This window comes from Macrobrachium rosenbergii, chromosome 21, assembly GCF_040412425.1.
Source record: "Macrobrachium rosenbergii isolate ZJJX-2024 chromosome 21, ASM4041242v1, whole genome shotgun sequence".
Taxonomy (NCBI): Eukaryota; Metazoa; Arthropoda; class Malacostraca; order Decapoda; family Palaemonidae; genus Macrobrachium; species Macrobrachium rosenbergii.
Genome location: NC_089761.1, coordinates 15,372,390 through 15,400,110, shown reverse-complemented (window position 1 = coordinate 15,400,110; position 27,721 = coordinate 15,372,390). Strand labels below are relative to the sequence as shown.

At 38.7% G+C, this 27,721-nt stretch overlaps 1 protein-coding gene across 1 annotated transcript in view; it reads right to left on the bottom strand.

The window, feature by feature from the left end:
- Window positions 1-27,721, bottom strand: part of Vps13B (vacuolar protein sorting 13B) — a 195,249-nt gene that overhangs the window by 100,367 nt on the left and 67,161 nt on the right. The window contains 8 exon segments of the mRNA XM_067123050.1: window positions 8,296-8,435; window positions 8,616-9,464; window positions 9,574-9,708; window positions 10,108-10,258; window positions 10,635-10,829; window positions 18,959-19,131; window positions 22,881-23,024; window positions 27,330-27,472. Coding sequence (XP_066979151.1) covers window positions 8,296-8,435; window positions 8,616-9,464; window positions 9,574-9,708; window positions 10,108-10,258; window positions 10,635-10,829; window positions 18,959-19,131; window positions 22,881-23,024; window positions 27,330-27,472 — 1,930 coding nt within the window.

The window sequence follows — 27,721 nt, the reverse complement described above, 5'->3', positions numbered from 1 at the left end:
TTCGGTTTCTACTGATTTCATAGAAAACCTGCAAGAGTGGAGGAACTGGTATTTTCTCTAGAATAATGGCTAGGTGGAGAAGTAGCTTTTTGTGACTAATTATGCACTCAAATGGTTAATACAATAAACACTGGAGCAGGACCAGGTTATAAAACTGAGCACCTTGATAAGGAGGCAAAAAAGGGATTTTGACAAAGGAAAAATCTATTTCTGGGTGAAGGCCTGTGTCGCTCAGTGAAATGTCCCTATACAGCACACATTTCTAGGTATAAGTATTGCTAGATATACCAGAGAAAAAAGCCAATAGGATGCCAGAGTTACTACCTCTGGATCGATACATCCTTATAGGATGTCGGTATGTCATCTAGGAGCGAGTGGAAGCCACTACCACAGACACTTAACCCAATAGACTCCTCCTCACCAAAACCCCTCTGCCTAAGAGGTGCCGATACAACGGTCCCACCACCGCTACTACTAATTCTACCCACAATGCACCATCCCGAAATAGCACCCAAGCTTTTTTGGCTAGATCAGGGTGGGAAATATAGAGAGGGAAGGGTTCACTGAGCGACACAGGCCTTCACCCAGAAATAGATTTTTCCTTTGTCAAAATCCCTTTTCTGGGCTTGTCCTGTGTCGCTGAGTGAAATAGTAGCAGAGAATTGACCAAAGAAGCTTGTAAATTTAAAAAGGATTAATGTATTAAGGATAAAATAAAATTTTTTATTTTGAATATGCTTTTTACTAATCCAGAAAAGCAAATATAAAAATAAATTAGTACAAAAGAACAATAACTGACTTAATTAATGCAAATTAATGTGGTTACAAACTTAAGATTAATAAACAAACTAGTAACCATCACCTATAAAACAATATTTAGTGAAAACTTAACAACTAAGGTGATAAAGCAAAGCCAGGAATGGATTGAGAAGCAACCCAAACCCAGACAACAAGATAGGAAGGACGGGAATACAAGCGAGGCAGGTAGGTGAGAGGTACCAACTGGTAGGGCAAGCAAAATACAAAACAATTACAATTACAAATTACCAACAATAAAATATTATAAAACAATGTTAGACTGACTCTGGGGAAACAATGTTCCCTGCAGCGACAGCAAAAACTTCAAAGCCTCAAGGATTTGAGATAATGACGTTTAAAGACTCTAGGGGATTTCCAGCCCGTATATTTTTAATTTCCTCAAAATTCATGTGTTGGAAATAATTAACTGAGGTGGCTACAGCCCGGATATCATGGACCTGGGGATTGAATCCGGATTAGCTTGTTTAATAAAATAAAGTATTTGTTGCCTAATGCCATTCAAGGAAATGGTTCCACCATTTTCTCTAACAAAAAGTGGACCTGAAGACCTCTGAGAGGTTCTCTCTAGGTAGGCTTTTAATGTGACCACCGGACATAAGGAGGATCTTCTAAAAGGGTATTATCTTCCAGGAGACCACCTAATTAGAGGATCTTCATTCTTAGCTAAAAACATTTGATCTGGAGAGAGTAGAACCTCTCCTGATGGGAGAAATCCACATGATTCGGCTCTCTAGAAAGGGCTGACAGTTCAGAGATTCTAGCTCCTGAAGCCAGGCTAATTAAAAACAAAGTTTTTCTAAGAAGAGTCGAATAAGGGCAAGACTCATTATTAGTGTATGAGGCTAACTTTAATACATCGTTTAAAAACCAAGAAACCGTTTTAGGACGGGTTGTTGGTCTAAGACGAGCACAAGCTTTAGGAATAGATGAAAAGTATGAGTCCGTCAGATCAATATTAAATCCCCAAAGGAATACTTTCTTTAAGGCAGATTTAGTTGTAGTAATTGTACTAGCTGCCAGACCTTTGTCAAAAAGGGTCTTAAAAAAATGAGATCGTAAGATTAGTAGTCATAGTATGAACGTCTGAATCTTTCAGAAAATTAGCAAGTTTTTAACTGCTGAATCATACTGGCAAAGAGTAGATTCTCTCTTATCTGATTCCAAAAATAATGTGTTTTGAGGATCAATATTAGCATTTTCTGGGCCGAAAACTTCATGAAATCCATAAAGTTAGGGCATTCAGCATTCTTGAGGAAGCTGACACAATCTGAGTTTGCACTACTTGGGTTAATATTGGATGAGGAATTTGCAAGGCCTTGAGTTTCAGCTCTAACAGAAGCGGAAACCAATTGCTCTTCGGCCAGTTAGGAGCAACTAAAGCTATCTGACCTTTGAATGACCTGAGTTTGTGTAAAACTTTCCACAGAAGATTTACTGGAGGAAAGAGATAGATCTTCTCCCATTTGTTCCAATCTATTGACATTGCGTCTGTAGCATAAGCCCGAGGGTCAGGTTCGAGCTATGTAACATGTGAGTTTGTGAGTTGATTCCGTGGCAAAAAGGTCCACCTGAAGCCCAGGAATCTGTTGGAGAATCAATTGAAGGATTTCTTGTCCAAGGACCATTCCGATTCTAGAGGAGTCGTCCTTGACAGAGAATCTGCAATCACGTTCCTTACTCCTGACAGATGTGTTGCTGACAGGTGCCAATGATTTTTCATTGCTAATGAAAAGATCGCTATCATAACATGATTTATGTGACTTGTCTTGGAACCTCCCTGTTCAGACAATGAACTATCACTGCACTGTCCAGAACTAGCCTGATATGTATGTTCCTGGCCAGGCGTAAACGTTTCTGAGTCAAGAAAACTGCCATCGCTTCCAGAATGTTTATGTGGAAGAGACGAAAGTGGCTTGACCAGATTCCTTGAACCTTCTTGTACTGCGAATAGCCCCCAACCAGTCAGAGATGCGTCCGTGTGGATGATCAGGGCTGGAGGGGATATTGTAATGGAATCGATTTGGAAAGACTTTTGGCCGTTGTCCAGGGACAAAGTCTTTTCTTTAAGATTGGAGGTATGAGGAGACTTTGTCTCTGAATTTGCAATTGGCTCGACTTCGCCACACTCGATTTATGTCCTTCAGTTTTGCTTTGAGGAGAAGGTCTGTTACTGACGCAAACTGGAGGGAACCCAGGATTCTTTCTTGAGTGCGACAAGAGGCTCGTTTGCACTTGAGAAACTGCCTTGTTGCTTTGGCAATCTCTTTGCATTTTGCTGGGGGAACTGAAAGTTTGTGGGTGCTTAAGTCCCACTGAATGCCCAGCCACTGAAATTTGGTTGTCGGGGTTAAACGAGATTTCTTTATGTTTATATGAAAGCCCAGATACTCTAGGAACTGAATCACTAACTTTGTCGACTTCTGACATTCGGAGACGCTGGAGGCCCAAATTAGCCAATCGTCCAGATAAGCCACCACCTTGATACCTTGAGATCTCAGTTCCTGTACCACAACTTCTCCCAGTTTGGTGAAAATCCTGGGCGCTATGTTCAGTCCAAAAGGCATTAGCCTGAACGAGTAAGCCTGTCTTCCCAGTCTGAACCCCAGATAAGGGGAGATGTTTCTTGCTATTGGAACATGATAATAGGCGTCTGTAAGATCTATAGAGGTGGTGACGGCCCCACGGGGAAGTAAGGTCCGCACCTGAGAGACGGTCAACATACGGAACCTGTCGCATTGAATGTAAGAATTTAGAGTTGACAGATCTAAAATCACTCTTCTCTTGTCTGAGTCTTTCTTTGGCACGCTGAATAAGCGTCCTTGAAATTTTAAATGTCTGACTTTCTTTATCGCCTTCTTTAAAAGAAGGTCTTCTGTATAGTCTAACAGATCTGATGTTGGAGTCTGATAGAACCTGACAAGTGGAGGGGGTCCCCCTACCCAGCTCCACCCTAGGCCTTTTGAAATGATACTGTGGGCCCATGGACTGAATGTCCAATGGTCCCTGAAGAGGATTAACCTCCCACCTACCTGAGGATGTTCACTTATTGTAAGACTTGCTGTCTCTAGTTCCTCTTGAACCTCTACCTCGAGATTGGAGTCTGGGGCCAGATCTAGACCTGAAGCTCTCCCTACCTCTATTTCCCTTGAACTGGCAGTAGCCCTGAAAGGTCTGGGACTCGTAAGTAGGGTTGAAGGCAGGAGAAACATAGGTTGTTGAACCAGCGGGATGGTGGGCCGGTTGGTTCAGTACAACGTATTGTGGATGTCCCTTGGAGGTGGAGGGCTGGGCAATCTGACCTACCGGGACTGTCTGAACAATTGTCTGGGTCTGGGGTGCCTTATAAGGATGAAACCTCCTAGACCTCTTCCTGCCTTTAGGTTGGGGCCCTGAAAATTCTGATGACTTCCTCTTAAAGGGAGTCCCCACGGATCCGAAGATTTTGGTTGGCCCTTGAGGCCTCACTGATTACTGAATTGACCATATCTTCAGGGAATAGATTGGTCCCCCAGATAGAGGATTTTATCAGCTTGTTCGGCTCATGACGGATGGTCGCGTCAGCCAGAACAAACTTTTGGCAGTTCCTCCTTGCCACAATGAAATTAAACAAATCACTCTGGAATGAGGCCAGTAGTGATTTTGTCAGGACCCTGAACAGAGGTTCATCCTTGTAAACAGCAGACGTCAATTCCACCGAGGTGACTGAATTGATAGATCTGCTGAGACGGCACCTAGCCTCATACTCAGCTTTTATCAGAGACTCCGGAAGCCTGGGTAGTTGTTCACTGAAGAGATTCGAAGCGCACTCCGAATCTAGTTTACCCACTGTAAAGGTTTCCGGAGCTCCGGTCCAGCATTCTAAATCTGCTGGGAAGAGCAGAGAAGTAGGCTCCGTCTCACGAAGCTGCGGCATAGGCTTCTCCTCTGTTCCGGCCTGAAGGGTTAATTCTGCCACTTTAGAGGTGCAAGGAGTCGGGACATCCTCATTTACTGTGAACATCGTAAACCGCCCCTTATGAGGGGTCAATCTAGTGTTCGAACACTCCCAGTCAGATAGGATCCTAACCCATGCCGACTGCGCTTGGTCCCTGGGAAAGATCACTGTTTCTTTGGGAACCTTATCTTCCCTCACCAAGGCATCTTCGGAAAGCCGAGCATACCGGGAAGGGAAAACAAGATCCGCCGGGAAGAACTTCGTAATCTTCCACAGGGCGGGTGCCACAACCTTCAATGGTTAATTTACCATTAGCGAAAGGGGCATTAAAGGCAAGACGCCAAGGGTTAGAATCCTCATAAGCTGGTAGCTTAGAGGCGTCTGGAATGGCATAGGACCGTTGCTGTACGGACCTGAACTAACCAGTCCGCCAGCGACTCCTCTTGCGTCTTTAACCTGTCCGCCAAGGATTGAACATACTTTCCCGACGACTCAAGACTCGAGGCAAGATCGCGAGACATTGCCTCGAACTGAGAAGAGACCTGTTCGGAAAACATTCTCATCATGGACTCCACGAAAGCTTTAGGGTCAAAGTCAGGCTTTTTCGACCTGCTCGACTTTGTTCTCGACCCCTTAGAAGAGGGAGAAGCTTTCTGGGTGGAAGTCGAAGGTTTCGGAGTTGATGAAACCTTGGCGGAACTAGGTACAGATGAGGTTTTCTGGGGTTTAGTCAATTTAGGTAATGTCTTCGTCTTCAAAGAGGACTTCACCTTGGGGATCACCGACCCGAGCGGGTCCCCAGGGTGGAGCTCTTAGAGAATCCTTGGAAGGATGAAGACGAAGACACAGGAGAAGTGAGAGATAATGGATTAATAAGACTACCTGCCTCACTTACATCCCTACCTTCCTGCTCTGGGTCGATGGCCATTGGTTCGACGTCCAGGTTGATGTTGGCCACTTCTTGACCACTTCGCGCACAGCTCTTGATCTTCTGGCGAGACCTGGGTTTCCAGCCTAATCCTATTGATCAGGGGTTCAGCTACTTCAGGAGCTACGGCTGCAGAGGCCCTAGCATTTGGGTAAAGAATGTTGTAGATATCCTCTGCCAGCACATAAGGACGCCCCTGACCAACATTGCGCCCAAAGCCGCCAACCCAGATCTTCAATGTCGCTAGAGACGAAGCTTGACGGGACCGAGGACCTGTTAATTGAATCTCATGTCAATAAAAGTGATTGACAAGGATATTATCTTATATCAAATATAAACACAATTATTTAAACTAACTGTGTTAAATACAATTGAAGGTTAATGTACCGAATCATCAACCACATCTAAATACAGTCGTAGCACACGCCGCAGCCGTCAGGATGCCAGACGAGGTGGTGCGTCGACCTCGACTGCACAACCGCATGCGATCTGCACGCTACATGGCCACAGGGTTGCTGCAGGTGGCGTTACAACCCGGCTCCTGGCAATGTACCACCTATAATAAAAATTTATACATGAGCATCTAAATTACGTGGGCGGAACGGCTAAACTAGTAAAACTTAAAGTAAATATTCTGCCTCACACCGGAGTTGAAAACTGTGGATACGGCGAAGTCTCGATGGAATCTAAACAGGTGGGCCAGACCTGAGTCGGATCACGCGAAAGCAATTCTGGTGACGCGAACGTCACGATAAATTGACTAAATGCACAGAAATCAACAACCAGGGAAGGCTATTCGCCGACGCGAAGAGTCGGGATAATTCACCAAACTTCGCTCACAGAAAAATAATAACAGTAACAAAACTCATATCATTCCGGCTCCTCTACAATTCCGCCGATAACAAAGCAACGACGCTCAAGCAAAAGTCCTATTAAGACTAAAGCGAGCTAACGATAGCTGCCGGAACGAGTCCGGATGACGGAGCGGTAGAGAAGCAGGAGCAGAAATAAATCACAATTACTACTAGTAAAATTTATAACAGCTTCTCTCCAGTTCCGCCGTAAGCAAACAACAACGACGCTCAAGCTAAAGTTTCTGCTAGAAGCTAAAGCGAGCTAACGATAAAATGCCGTAACAGGTCCGGACGGTGGAACGGGAAGACACGGGAGTGAAAACATGGCGACAACAACAGGTCAGGTGCCTAGGCACCTTCCACAGTGTCATCTCAACCGAAAGGGCAAATGAGCTAAGCTCTAAAATGCCCCAACGGGAGAGCCAAGACAAAAAAGACTGATATACAGGGGGTGAGATAAGGCGAAAGGATGAACATTGGTACTACCACCTAGCCTAACCTCAGAAGGCACCTCCTGGAAATGTAGGCTAGGATTCGCCAAAATTTCGAACGAGAAAGAGCGCTAGCGCCAACATCACTTCAGGATTGAAGAATCAACTGGTCAGGGAAGAAGGGCCCGCACTCAAACCCGAACGAAGGCCACCCAAGAAAACCGTACCAACTCAGGCCTATAGGCCAAGGAGGAAGGAAGACTGGGGCCAACATAGCCTACCTTCCAAGAATCGGCAAGGCCGAACTGGTCAGGTAGGCTAACTACACCACCCAAACAGACTCAAGAACTAATACACACATAATAAATGACATAATGACATATTAAATAATATGTCTACAAATTGACAAATAAAGGAAAGCTAGGCTAGGCCTAACTTTCAACTTCTAAGGTATAAAATAATAGTCGATCGCGTCAGATCGAGCGAAAATTAAACTATCATAAAAAGAATGTAGTAATTGTAAATTTCTATCGATTGAACGAAAGAAAGCAATCATATAAAACGACTGAAGTAAGCCGCCACGAACGAACACGAAATGGCGGCCCTCAGTCGATCATGCGAAACAATAAACAGGACAAAATAATCCGTTCGCATACCAAAAACATTCAATTTTGAATACTCAACTTAGAAGAAGATGTTCCTTGATCAGATGATGCCATCATGAAAGCAAGATAATCCAAAATATGAAAATAAGAATAAAATATTAGCACCACAAAAAATCACGAGTGGTTAAATGTAAAGCATGCTATAAACGGATGGTGCATTGTGGGTAGAATTAGTAGTAGCGGTGGTGGGACCGTTTGTATCGGCACCTCTTAGGCAGAGGGTTTTGGTGAGGAGGAGTCTATTGGGTTAAGTGTCTGTGGTAGTGGATTCCACTCACCCTAGATGACATACCGACATCCTATAAGGATGTATCGATCAGAGGTAGTAACTCTGGCATCCTATTGGCTTTTTTTCTCTGGTATATCTAGCAATACTTATACCTAGAAATGTGTGCTGTATAGGGACATTTCACTCAGCGACACAGGACAAGCCCAGAAAAAAAAGATAAAAATTTACAGTCAAGAGCAGCTGGGAGCTGAGGAAACACTACAAGAATCTTAAAGACTGCTCACAATGCAGGTGCATGGCACATGGCGAGCAGTAAACTACATGGGACAAAAAATGTAAAATTACCTAATATTCATCTATTATTGCTAGTGCACAGGCTAAGTACTTATAAATTCTCCATAAATTCTCCAAGAGGAAAAGCTGCAGTTAAATTACCTGATATTTAGTTGTGATAGCCAGCGTAGCTGTCGTATTCACTGGTTTTAGCACTTGCAACTTTACATGGTTACCAGTACCATGTAAACTGTAAACACTAAATCCCCCTAAATTCAGTGACCAAGGAAGTTTATCCCTACCTGTTAAAAGAAACACAAATAAATCAAAATCAATTTGAAAAAATATTACCAAAGTGCTGCAGTTCATAAACTGAAGTTACCTTTCTAAACAAATGAGTCTATTAACACACATTTCCTAAATTCTTGATAACAGTGTACTTTGAATATTTCATAAAATACAACAATACTTTGCAACATTACCTGTGGCCCAGAGATCAGAAGGTAACATAACAGGTACATCATAGACATTGTGCAGAAGATTCTGCTTTTGAGCTGCATTATGAAGAACTAAGTGTGGGAGACACAATACCAGTGTATCTCCTAGTACTCTCTCACTACGTGTTAAGTAGGTGCGATGTACAGCATTGACTAGTCCAGACTCAGATGCAATGCTTAGAGGAGATGAAGAAAGAAAAATTGTGGCGGTGTCCAAGTCTACATGAATCAAAAGTCTACTTAAAATGGGATACCACTCAACAAATTTTTCCTTCCATGATTTTGGAGGCTCCTCCACAGTTGACTCTTGATTTGAGAAAAGTATTCCTCTACTTCCTGTTTTAGCTTCAGATAGAGTTGCTGTTGAAGACTCAACTTTTGTTACCTCAGATTCAGATTCAGAGGGCTTTCTTTGGGGTTTTACAATCCCTCTTACTTCAGATATCTTTTTCAGAAATACCATTTCTGTAAGAATGTCTGAATCTATCTTTCTTGGTGAGTACCTAAGCCACTGCATTAGCTGTGGATCAAACAACAAAGCTATCTTCTTCATCCCAACTGTAAGCACACTGGGGACACTTTCATTACTGCTGTCTTTGGGGAACTGCATTACAACTTTAATCAATTTGTCAGATGCAGATAACGTCTCAGGAAGCAACACCTCAAGACCAGTGTTGTCCTCTGGCCCTGAAAAGAGGAGGCACAAGAGGTCTCCCTGAGGTCGGTGTAAACTTACTGATAAGGTCCCCACTGTTACCATATTTCCCCTTAGTGATGGAGTATCACAAGACTTGGCTTCTATGTGACCTACTTTCACAGCTATCACTGGTAATCCTGTGGAGATAGGAAATAAGCTATTAGAATATTGCCTTCATGATGTGGCTGCATAGTTTACAAAATCTTTGAGTTGCTTTATGACTTGTTAACCCAAGTACATGCTTACTTCGGACAGATAGAGAATCTTCCACTAAAGTATCTTGATGCAGACGTTCTGGTTGTGGCTGCACCTCTTGCCATGATGTCAATAACTGGTAGCATAACATCAGCTGGGGAGCACTAAATTCAATATTCAAGGAATCTGAAACAGAAGTCTTTTTATTTTCTTGGTTCACAATAATTTTACATAAAAATGGCACCATTTTTAAGAGATATGACAACTACTATGACTAAATACTACATCACAACAGACAAACAATATTAGCAAATAAAACCCTGAATAAATATTCAGTGGAACTTTTACTAAAGGCGAGGTGAGTAGTGAGGTTTTATATAACACCCTATTACATTGTACCTGATAAGTGAAATGAATGTTCTCCTCTTTAAGAAAATGATAAATGCTTAATTAAATGTCAGGCCACAAAATAGGTGTGATTGACAACTTCTCAAGAATACATGTAAAGTTTCAAGAATGATGACATCAATCTTTTCAATACGGTAACATTTTTAATTTATTTGAAAGAAGCAAAATAATTCATACCAGCATGGCAAAAATATTCATTGTGAGGTTGATGTGATAGCATCCAATATGCAGGCAGAAGAAGACTCTTATAGTAGAGTGAAGGTGAGAACCCTTGAAGAAGTGGCACAATGTTGTTTTGATACTGCAAGCCGATGCAGACATTATGGGCCTGAAATACAAATGTTGAACTACAGTATATAAGCACTGTATCCTGGAAAGTACAAATGGAAAAATCTTATATAACTAATACTAATATGAATTTCATTACACCTTCAAATAATTAGAGAGAGAGAGAGAGAGAGAGAGAGAGATAAGAGAGAGAGAGAGAGAGAGAGAGAGAGAGAGAGAGAGAAAGAGAGAGAGAGAGAGAGAGAGAGAGAGAGAGAGAGAGAGAGAGAGAGAGAGAGAGAGAGAGAGAGAGAGAGAGAGAGAGAGAGAGACTAAAAACCATTTGGCCCACATCCACAGGACCTCAAACAGTGACATTTTATTTATGAAATAGAGCACCACATACTACATACTGTACTCAAGAAGCAAGCACTTACCGTAAAGGTTAAATGAGAATGGCAGTTGTGAAGCATTGTCTGGGATGGGGGCCGCAGCATACAGGCTGCTGAAACCAATCTCTTTGCATACATTGGTTTGGTCCACTCAGTGTCAAAACGTGACAGTTTAACTCTTATACTTGGAACGGGTAATACACGTGCCATGCACAACTCAGCACTGGCCTTCTGGTTTCTCTGTAATGCAATTAAGAATACAGTACTCTAGATTTAATAGGCAAATATGAAAAGTACAAAAAAGAGATAACACAGTGACTATTTGTTTTATAATTCATATATTCTTATCATATAAACCTTTGAAAAAATATGTTTACTGAACTAAAAATGCTGGCTGTCTCCAGATATTTACACAAAGTGAGTTCAAACTCCATTAGAAAAAACATGTACAGGCTGACTGCTTAAATATTAGTTACAAAATCTAACAATAATCAGATTTCCTTTAAGAAAGTAATGCATGTTATTTCATGAAAAAATAACCTCTGTTTAACTTCAGAATACAGTAATGGGTAAAAGTTTGCTTAATTTATAAAAAGTGCTTGCAAGAAAACTCCTACACTCTTCAGCCACAAAATCAACTCAAATCAATCTATTAAGTACCTATAAGCTACTGAATATCTATGGTCTCTACATACAGGATGCTGTGCAATTGGAACTTCAGAGTTCAAGAGAAGATGTAATGCATTACTAATCTACAGCAGTTCTTATATTTTAGTAATTTACTTATATTTTTATCTATTTATCTAATAATTATTTTCTTTCTTATAATTGATCTCTTCTTTCCGTATTTCCTATTACATTCAGTAATTTCTTTCAAATGAACACCATATTCTTTGGAAGCTTGAATTTCAAGTCAATGTCCCCTGTGGGCTTGTCCCATATGAATAGGGTTCATGTCCTGAATAATAATAATAATAATAATAATAATAATAATAATAATAATAATAATAATAATAATAATAATAATAATAATAATAATAATAATAATAATAATAATCAATAAGAAAGTATCACTCATTGATGTCACAATACCATGGAACACCAGAGTAGATGAGAAAGAAAGAGAAAAAATTGATGAAAAGAAAGAGAAAAAATTGATAAGTATCAAGACCTGAAAATCGAAATAAGAAGGATATGGAATATGCCAGTGGAAATTGTACCCATAATTATGGGAACACTAGGCACGATCCCAAGATCCCTGAAAAGGAATCTGGGAAAACTAGATGCAAAGTAGCTCCAGGACTCATGCAGAAAAAAGTATATAGTGAGAAAAGTGATGGACTCCTAAGGAGGCAGGATGCAACCCGGAACTCCACACTATAAAAACCACCCAGTCAATAGGATGACTGTGACAGACAGAAGAAAAAAAATAAAAAAATTAATAAAATAATAATAATAATAATAATAATAATAATAATAATAATAATAATAATAATAATAAATAATAATAATAATAATAATTGATGGGGAGGACAGTCAGGTACTTGGAGGTGGTCGTCCAGCAACTGACCACCACAATGACAGTAACCAGCAACCAGAGACTGGAGCTACAGAGGCAAACCAGAAGAAGAAATGGACAACAGAAGAAAATAAGGAAATATGGAGATGCTACATCACAAGCAACACGACAGAAACAGAACACAGAAGAAGATTGGTCAACATCTGGAATAAGAGAAATAACACACCTTAAGCAGAACAGAGGCTGGCAGACCAAGTAAGGAACATAAAGAAAAAGAACTGGCTCTCCACAACAGAAAGAGAGGAACTGGAATGAGAAATAACCCCGCAACAAAGGACAAGAAGACGAACTAAGAGACGATGCTACAGAAGAAGACAGGAATGATGAGCTACCAAACAACGGCACACGAGGAAACACCAAATATGTAACAGAGAGGTCGGAATGGGTGGAAAAGATCAGACAATGGATAAATTTAGATACAGAAAGAACAAAGATCCCTCCATGAAAGCCAACAACACAAAGAAACTAAGGGAGAAAACAAATGAAGTTAATGAGACTAATACACACACCATTATCACAGGAACAAATAACCTGGCATATGCAGGAGCAAGACTAGTGGTAGAACTCATGGGGATCCAAACACCACCACCACAACCAACCCAACAGAAACCAAAACAGCAACCGCCTTGGAAAAGACACCTGGAAAAACAAATCATGAGGATGAGATCTCACTTGAGTAAACTGAAGGAGATGGTAGAAGCAAAAAAAACAAGAAGAACTGAATGAGAAATACAGAGTACAGGAGAAGGGACTAAACAACACAATAGAAGATATAAAACAGTCTTAAATCCAAAGCACATACGATCCAACGGTACATGAACAGGGATAAAGGCTACCAACATGCTCTTACCATAGAGCTTGATGTTATCCATGAACATCAGATGATTAATTCTGTTGCTGGGTACCAACTCAAGAAAGGGGGCAACAGAATTAATCATCTGATGTTCATGGATAACATCAAGCTGTATGGTAAGAGCATCAAGGAAATAGATACCCTAATCCAGACTGTAAGGATTGTATCTGGAGACATCAGGATGGAGTTTGGAACAGAAAAATGCACCTTGGTCAACACCCAAAAAGGCAAAGTGAAAAGGACTGAAGGAATAAAGCTACCAGACAGGAATAGCATCAAAAAGATAGATGAAACAGGATACAAATACCTGAGAATAATAGAAGGATAGGATATAAAACACCAAGAGATGAAGGACACAATCAGGAATGAATATAGAAGGATAGGATATAAAACACCAGGAGATGAAGGACACAATCAGCAATGAATATATGCAGACTTAGGACATAAACACATGGGCAGTACCAGTAATCAGATACAGCGCAGGAGCAGTGGAGTGGACGAAGACTGAACTCTGCAGCACAGACCAGACAAATAGAAAACACATGACAATACACAAAGCACTACATCCAAGAGCAAATACAGACAGACTATACATAACACGATGAGCAGAGCACTGGGGCTGTATCTGAAAACCAGTGGAGACGAGTGACTAAGGAGTGCATGGGAAGAAGGACTGATAAAAGTAGACGAAGACCCAGAAATATACAGAGATAGGAGAATGAAAAACAGAACAGAGGAATGGCACAACAAACCAATGCACGGACAGTACAAGACAGACTAAAGAACTGGCCAGCAATGAAACATGGCAATGGCTGCAGAGGGGAAAACTCATGAAGAAAACAGAAGGAATGCTAACAGCAGCACAAGATCCGGCCTTAAGAACCAGTTATGTCCAGAGAGCAATATATGGAAATAACATCTCACCCATATGCATGAAGTGCAATATGAAAAACGAGACCATAAACCACATAGCAAGCGAATGTTCGGCACTTGCACAGAACCAGTATAAACAGAGGCATGATTCAGTGGCAAAAGCCCTCCACTGGAGCCTGTGCAAGAAACACCATTTAGCTTGCAGTAATAAGTGGTGCGACCACCAACCTGAGAGAGTGGTAGAAAACGATCAGACAAAGATCCTCTGGGACTATGGTATCAGAACAGATAGGGTGAGACGTGCCAGTAGACCAGACATGATGCTGATTGACAAAATCAAAAGAAAGTATCACTCACTGATGAGTGATACACCAGAGTAGATGAGAAAGAAACAGAAAAATTGATACGTATCAAGGCCTGAAAATAGAAATAAGAAGGATATGGGTGGGACATGCCAGTGAAAACTGTACCCATAATCATAGGAACACTAGGCACAATCCCAAGATCCCTGAAAAAGAATCAGGAAACACTAGATGCCAAAGTAGCTTCAAGACTCATGCAGAAGTGCGTGCTACTAGAAACAGGACATATAGTGAGAAAAGTGATGGACTCCTAAGGAGGCAGGACGCAACCTGGAGCCCCACACTATAAAAACCACCCAGTCGAATAAGATGCCTGTGATAGACAAAAATAAAAATAATAATAATAATAATAATAATAATAATAATATGTACCTAGTTTATATATTGCATAACATTTGCAGGTGAGTTCAGAGAGTTGGTTATTTAATACTGATATGCTCAAGTATCAAAAACAAGTTGCCTAGAGTGACTGAAACATCTACACATCTCTTACAGTTTATCTATTAATAGTGTAGGTAATGTACCCATAAATCATATCATCTCACATTGATAATTCCAGCAAAATGCATTAACAACTTGAACAACAGATATAATGAACATAATTACTGTGGAAAACTTGAAGCTTTAAACTCTTAAGTGGTGACCTGAGTGTGTAACCTTTCCCCTGGACTAACTGGCATTCAAAGGAGATCACTTTTGTGGTGGCTTCACTGAGACAAGCCACCTTGAAAAAGGTGTTTTTCAAGATGTCCATTAAAATAATCTGTTTCTGTCTAACAAGGATAATTGGGGGGTTAAATTAGCACTATCCACTGTGTACTGTAGATACTGTACAAACCATTATGTTATACCTAATTGGGTAACCAGCCAGAAACATTTCAAACTTTCTCCTCCATAAACTTTTCTCCTAAATATAACTACCAGTACCGATATACTGGCAATACCCAAGAACATCTGGTACGTCATAATTATGTGTGAAACCCAATAAGACATGAACATCTTTGAGACAAAAAGCTGGCTACTCTTGTGTATGAAAAGTTGAGAGGAAAAAGGACACAAATGGAAGGGCAAAAATAGCAAAGGCACTGGAACGGAAGTGTCCCTGCTGGAAAATGGAGTCTTGACTACAAAGTCTGGGGCAAAGAAACCAAGGACCAACAACTGGAGTCGGAGACATAGACAAGAGGAGTATGGGATTCATTGACATACTTAAAGTAGGATAAAACAATACTTTGAGCTCAAAACATACCAGGTGCTTCCAACAAAGGCTTGTAGGCATGATTAGCAAGGCTGCTAGACCAAGAGTAAATCCCAACCCAAGGGCTTCCCAAGAACTCAAGAAATAGACTTACTGAACTGGATAAAGAGATATGTACAAAAAGACTCCTATCATTCCCAAATCACAATCATGCATCTTATCAAACTACAAATGGTGGAAGAATTCTCTTAGGACCAAAACAGGAGCTTCGTAAGGATTACAACCTACCTCATTACACCAAGCCCCAAACCTTGGCCACTTGTCATGATATGGGGATGTGGTGGAGGATTTTACTGAGAGTGGCAATAGACAATGTAGTGACCTCCCAAAAACCTCTCTTTAAGGCCATGCTTGATAGCATGATGCATGGAGATACAGGGACAAAGACTTTTGATGAAACCTGTGGAAGTGAGGTTATTTCAGAAGAAATCTCCAAATTAGAAGAGACATTGGGAAATGTATGATGAGATCCAGAGGGCCTGAAAGCCACTCCTGCTGGGACTAAAGGGGAGCAGTAAGGTCATCTGGGAGCTTGCTCAGACTCAAAACTTCACCAGCAACTGTTTGAACCTACAGAATACTTGAAAGGCCTACATATCTAGTCCATTCCATAATTGTAGTATAGCACCGACTGCTTAAGCCACTGAGTCCATATAGAAGAACAGAAAGGAGGAAGACTGGTGTTCAGTGACATGGCAAGCAATCTATCCAAGGAGTAACCCCAGGATTTCCAAAGGGTTCTGCAAACATCTAAGTTTGATAGAAGTTTTACCTGGGTACAACCAAAGTGTGGAATAGTTTACCTAGTGCAGTTGGGGAATCTTTGGCTCTCCAAATTTTAAGCACGGAGCAAATTCATTCCTCACTTTTGCTGATATCTCCTGAACTCAAGTGTATCAGTTTCATTTGATTCCCTCATATTTATTTATTTACCATCTTTTCCTATAACTTGTCTCACTCGGCAGGCTGATTTCCCTTTGGAGCCATCTTGGGTTTATAAACCACTGACTCCGTCCATAAGGGTTTTCAGCTGCAGATTTAAAGAAAGAGAAAAATAAGAGAACACTCCAATGGGGTGACTTGATGCTCCCTGTTAAGTGCATCTGCCACCACATTTTAGGCTCCTATAATGAATTGAGGTACTATGATGGTGAAGTTTTCAGCCCATGTGAAGATCTCTACCATCTGCAGGCAGAGTGACATTGACAGTGTTCCCCTTGTCTCCTCAAGTAAGCAAAGGCAGCGGTGTTGTCTGTTATGACCCCTACATAATCACCAGACAAGGAGGGCACAAATTCTTGGTAATGTGAAAGCAGCTTTCTTCCCTCGACCTAGTTCACTTATCTTGATAGATACCCTTCAAGGTTACCCCCTGCCCTTGCCCAACCCAATACTGATGCATCAAGAGAACATAGGGACCTCCAGACTGAGGGACCAGAGACATTCCCTTGACAAGGCTCTGATGATTACTCCAAGTCATCAGAATCTTGACTGCTGGTGACATCAAGGCAGCCTTCCAACAGGGAACCAACTGAAGTTGGAGGGAATAGTCAAAAGCAGCTGTGGGGTGTCAAATTCTCCAAGAATACAAGATGACCAATCAACACCTTAGAGCAACAGCTCTTACTCATACCTGTTGGTCACCAGACCTACGGACAACAGAGGTTCAGAAGGAACCCATGCATGAACCTGCAGCTCATGCTAGGAAGCCATCAATAAGCAATCATTCAAGCAATGCCAAAGATGCAGACCCACATGGTAGACCCAGGAGGCCACCAGAGCTAAAATTTTTTTAAAGACTTAAGGAGCAGTACAGAAACTGAAGAAAACGGCTCAAATTGGAACATGCAGCCCTACCAAATAAAGTGAAGGTACTTCCTGGAGAGCAGGTAAACAATTCCAGACCAGCTTCCTTGTCAGCACCCTTCTGTAGTATAAGGATGCTTTGTCATCTAGGATGCTTCATCATCAAGGAACTGTCTCTTCTCAGGATTGGAAGGATAGGTGGTGAAGGAAATATAAAAAGGATAATGGAGGGAGTCACGCTTGGATAAACAGAAAGCAGTAACTAAAGCGTAGAACCTCAAACTCAAACTCCCAGGGCTTCCAATGGCTCTAAATACAGCTCCAGACCAGGGTAGGAGACAGGGACTGTAGGGACTTCATCATAACATGATCAAAAGCCATAGGATTGGGTCTGTACAGAGGGAAAGCAGGGAAGGCAGGGGACAGGCAGTGGAGCAGAACTTTGGGTAGGTAACCCCCTTGCATTCAAGGAATTTAACAAGTATGGTGGAATCGCCTAAAACACAGGAGCAGCCAAAGACAAAGGGATAGCTGGATACAAAGAGGCCACTGAGTACATGGACAAAGTCTTAGAGAAAACAGCATAGAAGCACACTGTCTCTACCTAGTGACATAGATAGAAACTTTAGTAAAATGTAAGAACATTGAAAGTGTGGTGTTGTCACCAAAGCAAGGGGCAATGAAAGCAGGGAAGAGGAGAGGAATTGAGACAGCATGAACCAGGACAGCCACCAACATGGATGGAAGACTGACAAGAGGAATGAAATTAGACAATACTAAAGCATCACAAGAGCCAAAAAAGGAGGACTCAGCAAATCACTGCTTGGCAGAATTGGCAAACTCTACTACCATTTTTAGCATCACACAGAAATTTCCAAATATTTGTATACATACTGTAATGATGATTATAAACAATTACCATTTTACATCATACAAAAGTATACTGCTGCTTATTCTACTGTGAAATTAGCCATAATAATTTCTGAGCACATTACAAGATGTCTGCACATACCTGTATTGCATTGCATATGATAATATTTTGATAATAATTGTCATAAATAAGGGGCTTTATGGCTTACAAAGTAAAGTTCAGTTTTCAAATAAAACACAGAAGTCAGAGTCCTACAAAATAGATCTCCCTATCATCAAGTGTTAAGGGTGGGCATGTTTAATTCTCAACTGACATCAAACAGCAATGCTACTAAGTCCTATAAAATATGCACAACACTGAACAAAACATATACAATCTAACAAGATAGCACAAGATTATAACATAAGAAAATCTTAAAATGAAAAACACTGAAAAACAGCAAAAACTAAAAAAATCAATCAACACAAAACAGCAAGAGTATTCCATAGCTAAATCCAATCACACTCTAAAATACTTCTTGAAGTGGTTAATTGATCAGTGATAGCAATATTACATAACATTCACGAAGTCAAAAAATACTCCCACATAATATGTCAAGAAACCAGGTAATAATCTTACATCAAGATTAAAAAACAGCCAGAAATACTCTCATACTGAATGCCAATGCTCTCATTATTAAAAGTAATAATATTAAATGAACAAGCAATGGGAAAGTAAACCCAATTTCCTAAGACACACATTACTGATTTCAACTGGTAAATGTGTACCTTTCTTCTTTTAGCACTGAAGATAGTCTTCATGTTGATCTGGCCATGTTGTGCTGCATGCAGTACTAAGGTTGGTTCAATCACTGTCACTACATACGAACGGATTGGAGTGTTACACTCAAGCATTGCAACTTCTTCCTCAGAAGGTGCAGACATGTTATCTGGTGGCTCAACTGAAACAAATAAATAAACAATTACTATTTAAATAAAGAATATACAAACAACTTTTTAACAGTATACTTTACCTGCACTGTTCTTAGTTACAGTGCTTTAAGAAAGGTTTTCATTTCAAAAATAACCTAAGTTAGTAAGTTCAACCTCCTGTTCTAGAAAAAAATTATCAAAACAACCAAAAGTACCATAAAATGCAACCAAAACTACAAGCAATATCTCAAGCCACTGCTCAAAATAGCTTACCCATTCAGCAAGGCTAAATTATATAAAATTATATTCAAACTGCACAAATGCAATTCCTGTTACATACTAAAGGAACGAACAGTTCAAAAGTTACTTGGAAGCATTGCAAACAAACCATTTTAAAACATAAAAAGCTAAAATCAAGTTCAAAGCTACTATTTCTACTGAGCTCACCAGAGATGTTGTGCAGACAAGCTTCAGCACTTAGGTAATCAAAATGCATCACAAATAAAAAAATTCTTATGCACAATACCTTGACATAGTTGTCTGGTTAAACTACATCATCATCATCATCATCATCATCATCATCATCATAATAATAATAATAATAATAATAATAATAATACGCATACTACCTATGAAGCTATGTAATCAAATGAAAGAGTACCAAACAAAACAATGTCCATAACAGGTGTACCACAAGTAAGGAGTCAACAAAAGCTTGCAGTCTGAAAAAGATATGCGCCTGTTACACACCAAATAAAATTATGGAGTTAACAAAATCTCTGCAGACCTATTATATAGGAAATGAAATCCTTTATTTGAATAAAGGCCACCACTCACGTTCAGTTTTTCTCACCCGCGCAGGCGGCCTGAGCAAATAGCTCATCTCAATCAATGAGCCTCTGGCAAAACTGCCTGCCTGCATGCGCACTTCAATATTAATGTGGGGAGGCAACTCTTCTCTGCCCGTCCCCGGATAGATAGTATGTACCAGTCAGGAACAGTGTGTTGGGTTTTATTACATTTAAATGTTTATACCTACATTAATGATGTATCAGATTTACTTGTTTTTCAATAACTGATATGGATGTGGGAATAATAGATATCTATAGTTTTGCAATTTTTCCACAGGAAAAGTAATTGTGTATAATGAAGGCTGAAAGTGGCAGCACTGTTTATGAATGTCTTGTAAATTTCATTGGAATCTATATGAATGAGAATTTGCTTGGGCAAGTAAAATCCAAAGGCTAACGTAACAGATTAAGCCTATGTATGTTTATACGTGGTTATTAACCATATATTTAAGTCATTTTTAAATGAGAATAAATATTTGTTATGGCAAAATAATGTGAAATGAGAATAGGCCTATACTGCATCTATTCATGATTATGCATCATACATGTAATTCACTTTTAAATGAGAACAAAGTGTTCTACTTCCTGATGAAAAAATAAAACTATTAAACTACATATGTTTATACAGTACATTGCTCACATTCCATGTAAGCCAGTTCTGAAATGAAATTAGACTAATCAACACACAAATGAAAAAAGGAACAGTAGTATACTATGGATGGGTGTTCACTTGTTGTGACACATCATAAGAAAATCATTCTTTAAATGAAAACAAATCTGTATTAAGCATTTTATTGGAACAGAAAAACAATATTAGGCCTAAGTTTGTAAATTTTGAAATAAAAACAAACAATTTAACTCAATTATCTTACCATGGAACTCTTCATTCATTCATAAAATATTCAATAAACATTATGAAAGTACTTAGAGGCAAATTCAAACTCTTTTAACAAATTCACATGAGAGTATTGAATTAGTTTTTCAAACACTCTTTCATTAGAAGTCTTACTTGACTTTTACGATTTTTTATATGCTATTAGCAAGCCAATTACAGCCAAAGCATCGTCTGTTGACGTCATGGCTGCTACGGAGGACTGAGGAAAAAGACTATTGTTAGTGGTGGTTTGCCTGCAAAGACTAACTGTGCAATAGGCATAACTGCGCAGGTATAACTGAAAGTTAGTGGCGGCCTTAAGTAAGGACTTTCTGCCAAAAGAAAAAATCCTTTAAAGCATGATACACCCAGTGTGATTTCTGCAAAACTTTTCAATGGCATGTACCAAAATTTAAGTAGTCTACAATTCTATTTCCTTTTCCAAATTAATTAAATCATTCTATCATTTTTTTATTTCCTTTAATGAAAGAAATTTAAGTAGTCAGTAATTATATTTTATTTTTCAGTTCATTAAATCACTCTATTATTTTATTCCAGTAAAGCAAAGGCTATTACCATCTAATCTTCTATAATCATTTCCTAACAAATGTTAAATGCAAAGTAACCTTGTCCTTTACGAATCTTATATATCATTATTAGGACATTAAGATAATTCAGAAAGATTTTTAAAATTATCTAATCGTAACACTAACACAGTCTAAATTTACTAGACATATGGTAGCCTTTTAATTTAAATGAGCAGTGTTAAAATTTTTCACTCAAGTAGCCTGACTAAGCTATATTTGATGAAATTTTTCATAATCATCTGAAAACCACTAATCAATAATAGAGTGTAACAAAATGATTACCCGATAAATGGAGATAACTAGCAATACATTAAGCAACAAAAATAAAGCATTTTTATACCAGACTCAACCACTGAGTACATGGGAATGATGCATGCTATAAGCCAGCCCTAGCCACACAAGAACCTTCTGGTTACAAAGCTTTATCTACAAAAGAGAGTACCTCATCCTCTACACCAAAATTAGCCTGAACAGGCAGTCAACAGCAAGTTTCATTATTGAAATTTGCCAGTACCATAATATTTTCATGACCCAAATTGGATAATTGTATTTCTGGTTACTCAAATAGGAAACTTGGGTGCCCTAGTATAAAATGAACTGTAGTTAATGCTTTGGCCATAACTTTAAAGTCACTCTTGTACTTAGTTAATCCAAAGATTCACTTATCAAATGTAAATGTGTGGAATGACATAGAAAGAGTTGGTAGAGGGCATGTTCTTCCTCCAGATTTGTTTAATTTGTTTATTCTGGGTTACATAATTTGGTTGCTATTTACTGACATATGCTAATTCTTTTCTTTTGCAGTAATATAGAGTACCTTAGCCTCATGGTGTTTTACCTAGAAAGAGAATATCTTAATTTAACTGTACTTTTGGGGGATGGTGCACCTCTTCTCTTTCATAATTACCTCACCTTATGTCACTGTTCTCCCTTATGCTCTGTAAATAAACATCTAATCTACTTACTTTTTGGGAGGGAAATCAATTTTGATGTATCTAGTTTGATTGTTGTAATGTTTTATTGTTATTTTACATAACATTAAAGAGTTTAAAGACCACTGAGCATTATTGCTCAGATTAGCATCGCCACTGGGACAAAAAATGCTCTTGAAAATTTCTGGATTTTTCGGATGGGCAAGGCTGCCTTACAGTAAGTTGTCTTAGTTGCTTTTATTAAATGTAAAACATGAAAAAGGAATGCAGTTTGGTACCTAAGGCACAATGTATGCACTGTCCTCCTATGGGAGACATGATTATGTAACTGCTTACTTACCATAAACAAAAACATGATGAACCTGAGTAGCGCTTAAGCAATTCTTCTGAAAAATGGCAAAATCAAAACAATCTAATACCACCACAAGTTAACCCTTAAGTTGAGAATTCCTTCACCATTATCAGCAGAAAACAATAAAAATCAATAAAAAACCGCAAACAAAAGCTCTCACACAGCAAATCTAAGGAACTTACTCTTCTTTGTAATAAATGCAAATTTTTCAGATACTTGCAAAATGTCTGATAATATGTCTGAGGTCAAATTTGGATTCTGAGAACTTTCCTCTTTGGCAGTTTTAGGTGCACTCTTTCCAGAGTTATCAGAATCCTTAAATGCATCTGGAAATGGGAAAGGGATTCAAAAGGGTAAATGCAACTGCAGATTCGAAAACTCATAACCATCTCTTTGATGATAATGAATGCTGTCTTTCAAAACAATTATCTTTTAATGATGACAAGCCTTTCTAAAAGACAGGGTTCAAAACAAATAAAATACCAAAGACTAAAGTACATGCAAAACCTGAACACTGAAAATTGACTATCCACAGGCTTTTGGATAACTTAGATTAGAAATTTTCCTTAGGGTTACCCTGATGTAATTAGTGTACACTATTAATTTGGTACTGCATGAAAAAAACATAAATTTGAAAGCAAATATATTCACAACCACATAAATTTCTGGAGCATCATGCTCTCTCTCCAGTATGGAGACACTAAAACCCAACTGGGTTTTATTGTCTCCACACTGAAGAGGGAGCATGACACTCCAAAACTGTATGTAGTTTTGAATATATTTTTTCTCCAATTTATGGTTTTTCAAGTTTCAAAGTTTGATACTAATCTGTTATCATCACTGATCCTGCATGTTAGTATTACCCTGTACAACCAAAGGTAAACCTTTTTGAAAGCCTGCATTTCAGACACAAAACTTATACTTCGACTGGTACTTTACTATGGTCTAAGCACATATACAGTGTTGAAATGCTTAAAAGAACCAGTTAAGCAGTAGTTAGATGACAAATCAGACTGCCTCTAGTATGGGAAGCCCTCTGTATCAATTACCAAAGTCACCTTTTTTAATTTGCCTGTGAACAAGACAGCATTTTCCAGATTTGGGTGGGCAAAATGAAAACACATTGTATAATTGTAATTGACATGTATACAGTATTCAAAAAAGCAGAACATATTTATATCAGATTTGTAAAAGGTGCTCAAGACATATTTAGGAGGGGGAGAGCTGAATCCTGAGCTCTTAAGACATTTTCATCCTACAGTATTAAATTACCATCAAGATGGTAATAGGTAACTGTAGCTAATTCACATATATGGTACTACTGTAACAGGATTATTTCTGTATTATTCTAAATATAAATGTAGCTTATCAAGTGGTCTCCTGCTACAAAGATCTTAGTAAGACAACAATGAAACATAAGCATTCATCGTGCCAAAAGCTCAGCAAAATGTAAATTGGAAGGCTGACATCAAGGAGCTCATGAAATTGTGCTTTCTACGACAGTAAAACTGTAGTGCACTACATACCTATGTGTATGTCCTCTCTTCAACCTTCCTCTTATAGAAATGGGTCTTTCTCCTGTAAGTTTGCATTTTTTAAGTGAAGAACTATGTCACTCTGAAGCATAACATCAAATAAACAGACTTTATGAAATGTTCCATCAAGTCTGGTCAAACAGACAGTATCAACTATAAAGTTTCAAAGGTCAAGGAATTAGAATCCTGAATCTAAGAAGAAATCTACACAATAACAGCCATGCCACTTCTGCAATGTTTATGAAAAATACTGACACTGTCCTCAGCTGCAGAGCCAAAGGTTTCCTCAGACATCAAATTTCAGGCCATCTTGATGTATCTAGATAAGCAGTTTGGCACCAGAGTTTCCCCAGAACACTACAACAGGTGTTGCCAAGATACACCCCCATGGGCATTGACCTAGTCTCTCATTCTAGTTTAGTTATGATGTGGAAAGTTAACAAAAAGTTTTTTTACAAGTTTTCTTTGACTATCCACAAATCAAAGTCAGAGATAAAGCTCAGGGACTATGGACCATGTCTAAATGCCAACATCCTCCCATAGACATTGATTATCTTTACTTCAGTCACCAGACAAGTCCTCGTGGGAAAGGTAAGGATTCTGCTATTATTATATTACCCTTCCTGCACCATCCAGAAATTTGCCAGGTCTGCTGTGGAGTCTCCAGTCCATCTAATTTCCTGGATGGAATGCGAGATGTTCTCATACAGGCCTTTTCAAAGAATCTGCACCTGCTACAACTAATGACACTACACTAATGGAGCTGTCCCTTGATTCATAGACAAATTTGCAGTCCTGCCAACTACTGATCTGTCTCATCCATATTGTATGTCAACTACCGACGAGATTTTCCTTGCTGCCATGGCAATCACACAGGTCTAAACCATTTCCTATCCCCAAAAGAAGCATACCTAATACATTTGGGACTAGTTCTCCTACATCTGGCATTAGAAGTAGAGTCTCAGGACAATGTTGGCAACTTTTACCACTTCCATTTCCTCCAAGTTCCATTTCTTACCATCAGTTCTTTCCAGGATGCAAGTCCTACTAACAAAACTACTGGAAATCTCCCACAACTAGGATTTTTCGTTTTCTGTAAAAGAAAACTATTGAGATAGCTTTGTCTGTCCATCCACACTTTTTCTGTCTGTCCTCAGATCTTAAAAACTACTGAGGCTAGAGGGCTGCAAATTGGTATGGTGATTATCCACCTTCCAATCATCAAACATACCAAATTGCAGTCCTCTAGCCTCAGTAGTTTTTATTTTATTTAAGGTTAAAGTCAGCCATGATCATTTGTCTGGCAACGCTATAGGACAGGCCAACACCACGCTGCGGCTGAAAGTTTCATGGGCCCGTGGTTCATACAGCATATACACTGTACAGAAAACTTAATTGTGCCGAAGAAACTTAGGCGCATTTTTTACATGTTTTTAATTATATCCCTCTGCCTTCTTTGTTTACTTCAGCTGCTTAATACAACTGTGACTACCTTGGGTTCATCTCTTGACTGCATCCTGATTGTTTATTGAGACCCTGACTAGAACTAGATTATAGTAGTTGTTACTTATTAGAATGCATACCAATGAAAGTCAAATATCAATTATTAATTAAAACTAGGTTGGAGAGCATTATTATTTATGTTGAATTAAAAGATGAATCCCACTTGCTTATGTCTATGCAATCCTGTCTGAATCATTTGCCAGCACAGAAACTGAGAGAGATGGACTCTTTCTTCTTTGAAAGCACTGTATTGAAATTACTACTGCTACCAGTGCTACCACTCAGTAAGTTATGCAACTTAACTATTACTGTGCCACTGTGAAAAAGCATAAAGTTGTGGATGCCACATCTCCCAAGAGGCCACACAGATTCACATGGCTTATTAGCAGCTCTCTTACCTGGTCGATTCAGAGTTAATGGAATAACATACTACAACACCCCAGGTAAGCAAAGTGGATCTCTCAGACTTTTACAATAAGGAGAGCACAGGCTCTACAGATCTTGGTTACCTTTCTTTGGCATATTGGTGCTGCAGCAGTGCTTAAGTATAAAATGGTAATGAAAATGAAAACAGACTTCTCAGAAACAGCTTAATCACAACTTGCCCACCCATAACCATGACAAGAAGAACTTTTGGAAGATGAAATCTGGGGCACCCTTACTGGTTGGAAGCTTCACCAGCATCTAACTAATGTTCAGTTAATTTTAACAATCAATTCAAAACTCAGTCTCCCAGCCTACAGCAGTAATATGGCATCACAAAAATAATAGACTTGACCTTTTCAAAATAAAATCTCTCAAACAGATTTTTGAATGCAACCAACACTGAAAATCTAAAAAACAAAAAACAAAAATGAAGTATTCATTTTCACTGTACAGAATGTTTAATACAGTAGTTTAAAAATATGTCTACACAGTTATATTAAATATCGATTTACTTGCAATTAGTTAACACTTATTAAATAGATAGACATTAAATACAAAACAGTTAGCAGGTGGACAATGTAACAAAAGGAAAGAAACTCTAAAATAGGAATACACAACACAAAAGTTGGAAAATCAAAAGAGTACATGCACAACCAGGAGTAATGAAATGGCTACTGGTTCTACACTGAAATTCTGGATACATAGCAAACAATAAATATTCTGTACTACAAATTTCTCTCATCACAACCAAACATGTTTTAGACATGTAAACTACCTATCAATATTAATTGTACAAGTAAACTTATCTTGAAGGACTTACCTGATGTAGGGCACAAACATATATGGAAAATTATGTCATTTCATGTTACAATTCAGCAAACTTCAAATATGCCAAATCCATTCTGGGCATTATCTCAAATATAGAATTTTCTATAAGAATATTCTCTTGTGTAAGTAAATTCTATAATTAAAAATAAAATAGTAAAAATAATAAAAAGAGAATACTAAACTTTTAATATCAAAATATTCCAAAACACTCAATAAGACCCACCGCTCTTATGCCAGTGCAATTTCCTGCGTCACTAAAAAAGAAAATTAGCATAAAAACACCAATTTAGATATGAAAAATAATGCTGTAATCTTTACAAATGAAACTCCACAACTTACAGCTTGGGGGATTAGAATAAGGAGGATAATCATGCTGACTGAGAGCATGAGAAACTGCTTCAACTCGATGATATAACCCCGATGACAAGCTTATTTCAGAGGCTCCAAACACTACCCGACAAATTGCACGTTCATTCATGTTACTGTTGAAGAAGAAAAATGCGATAGTTATCATATTTTCTTAATCCAGCACTGAGTGTATGATGTAAAATATTAATGTGTGTACAAATAACCTATTGAGCAACAATGTGTGTGTATATATATATATATATATATATATATATATATATATATATATATATATATATATATATATATATATATATATATATATATATATATATATATATATATATATATATATATATATATATATATATATATATATATAT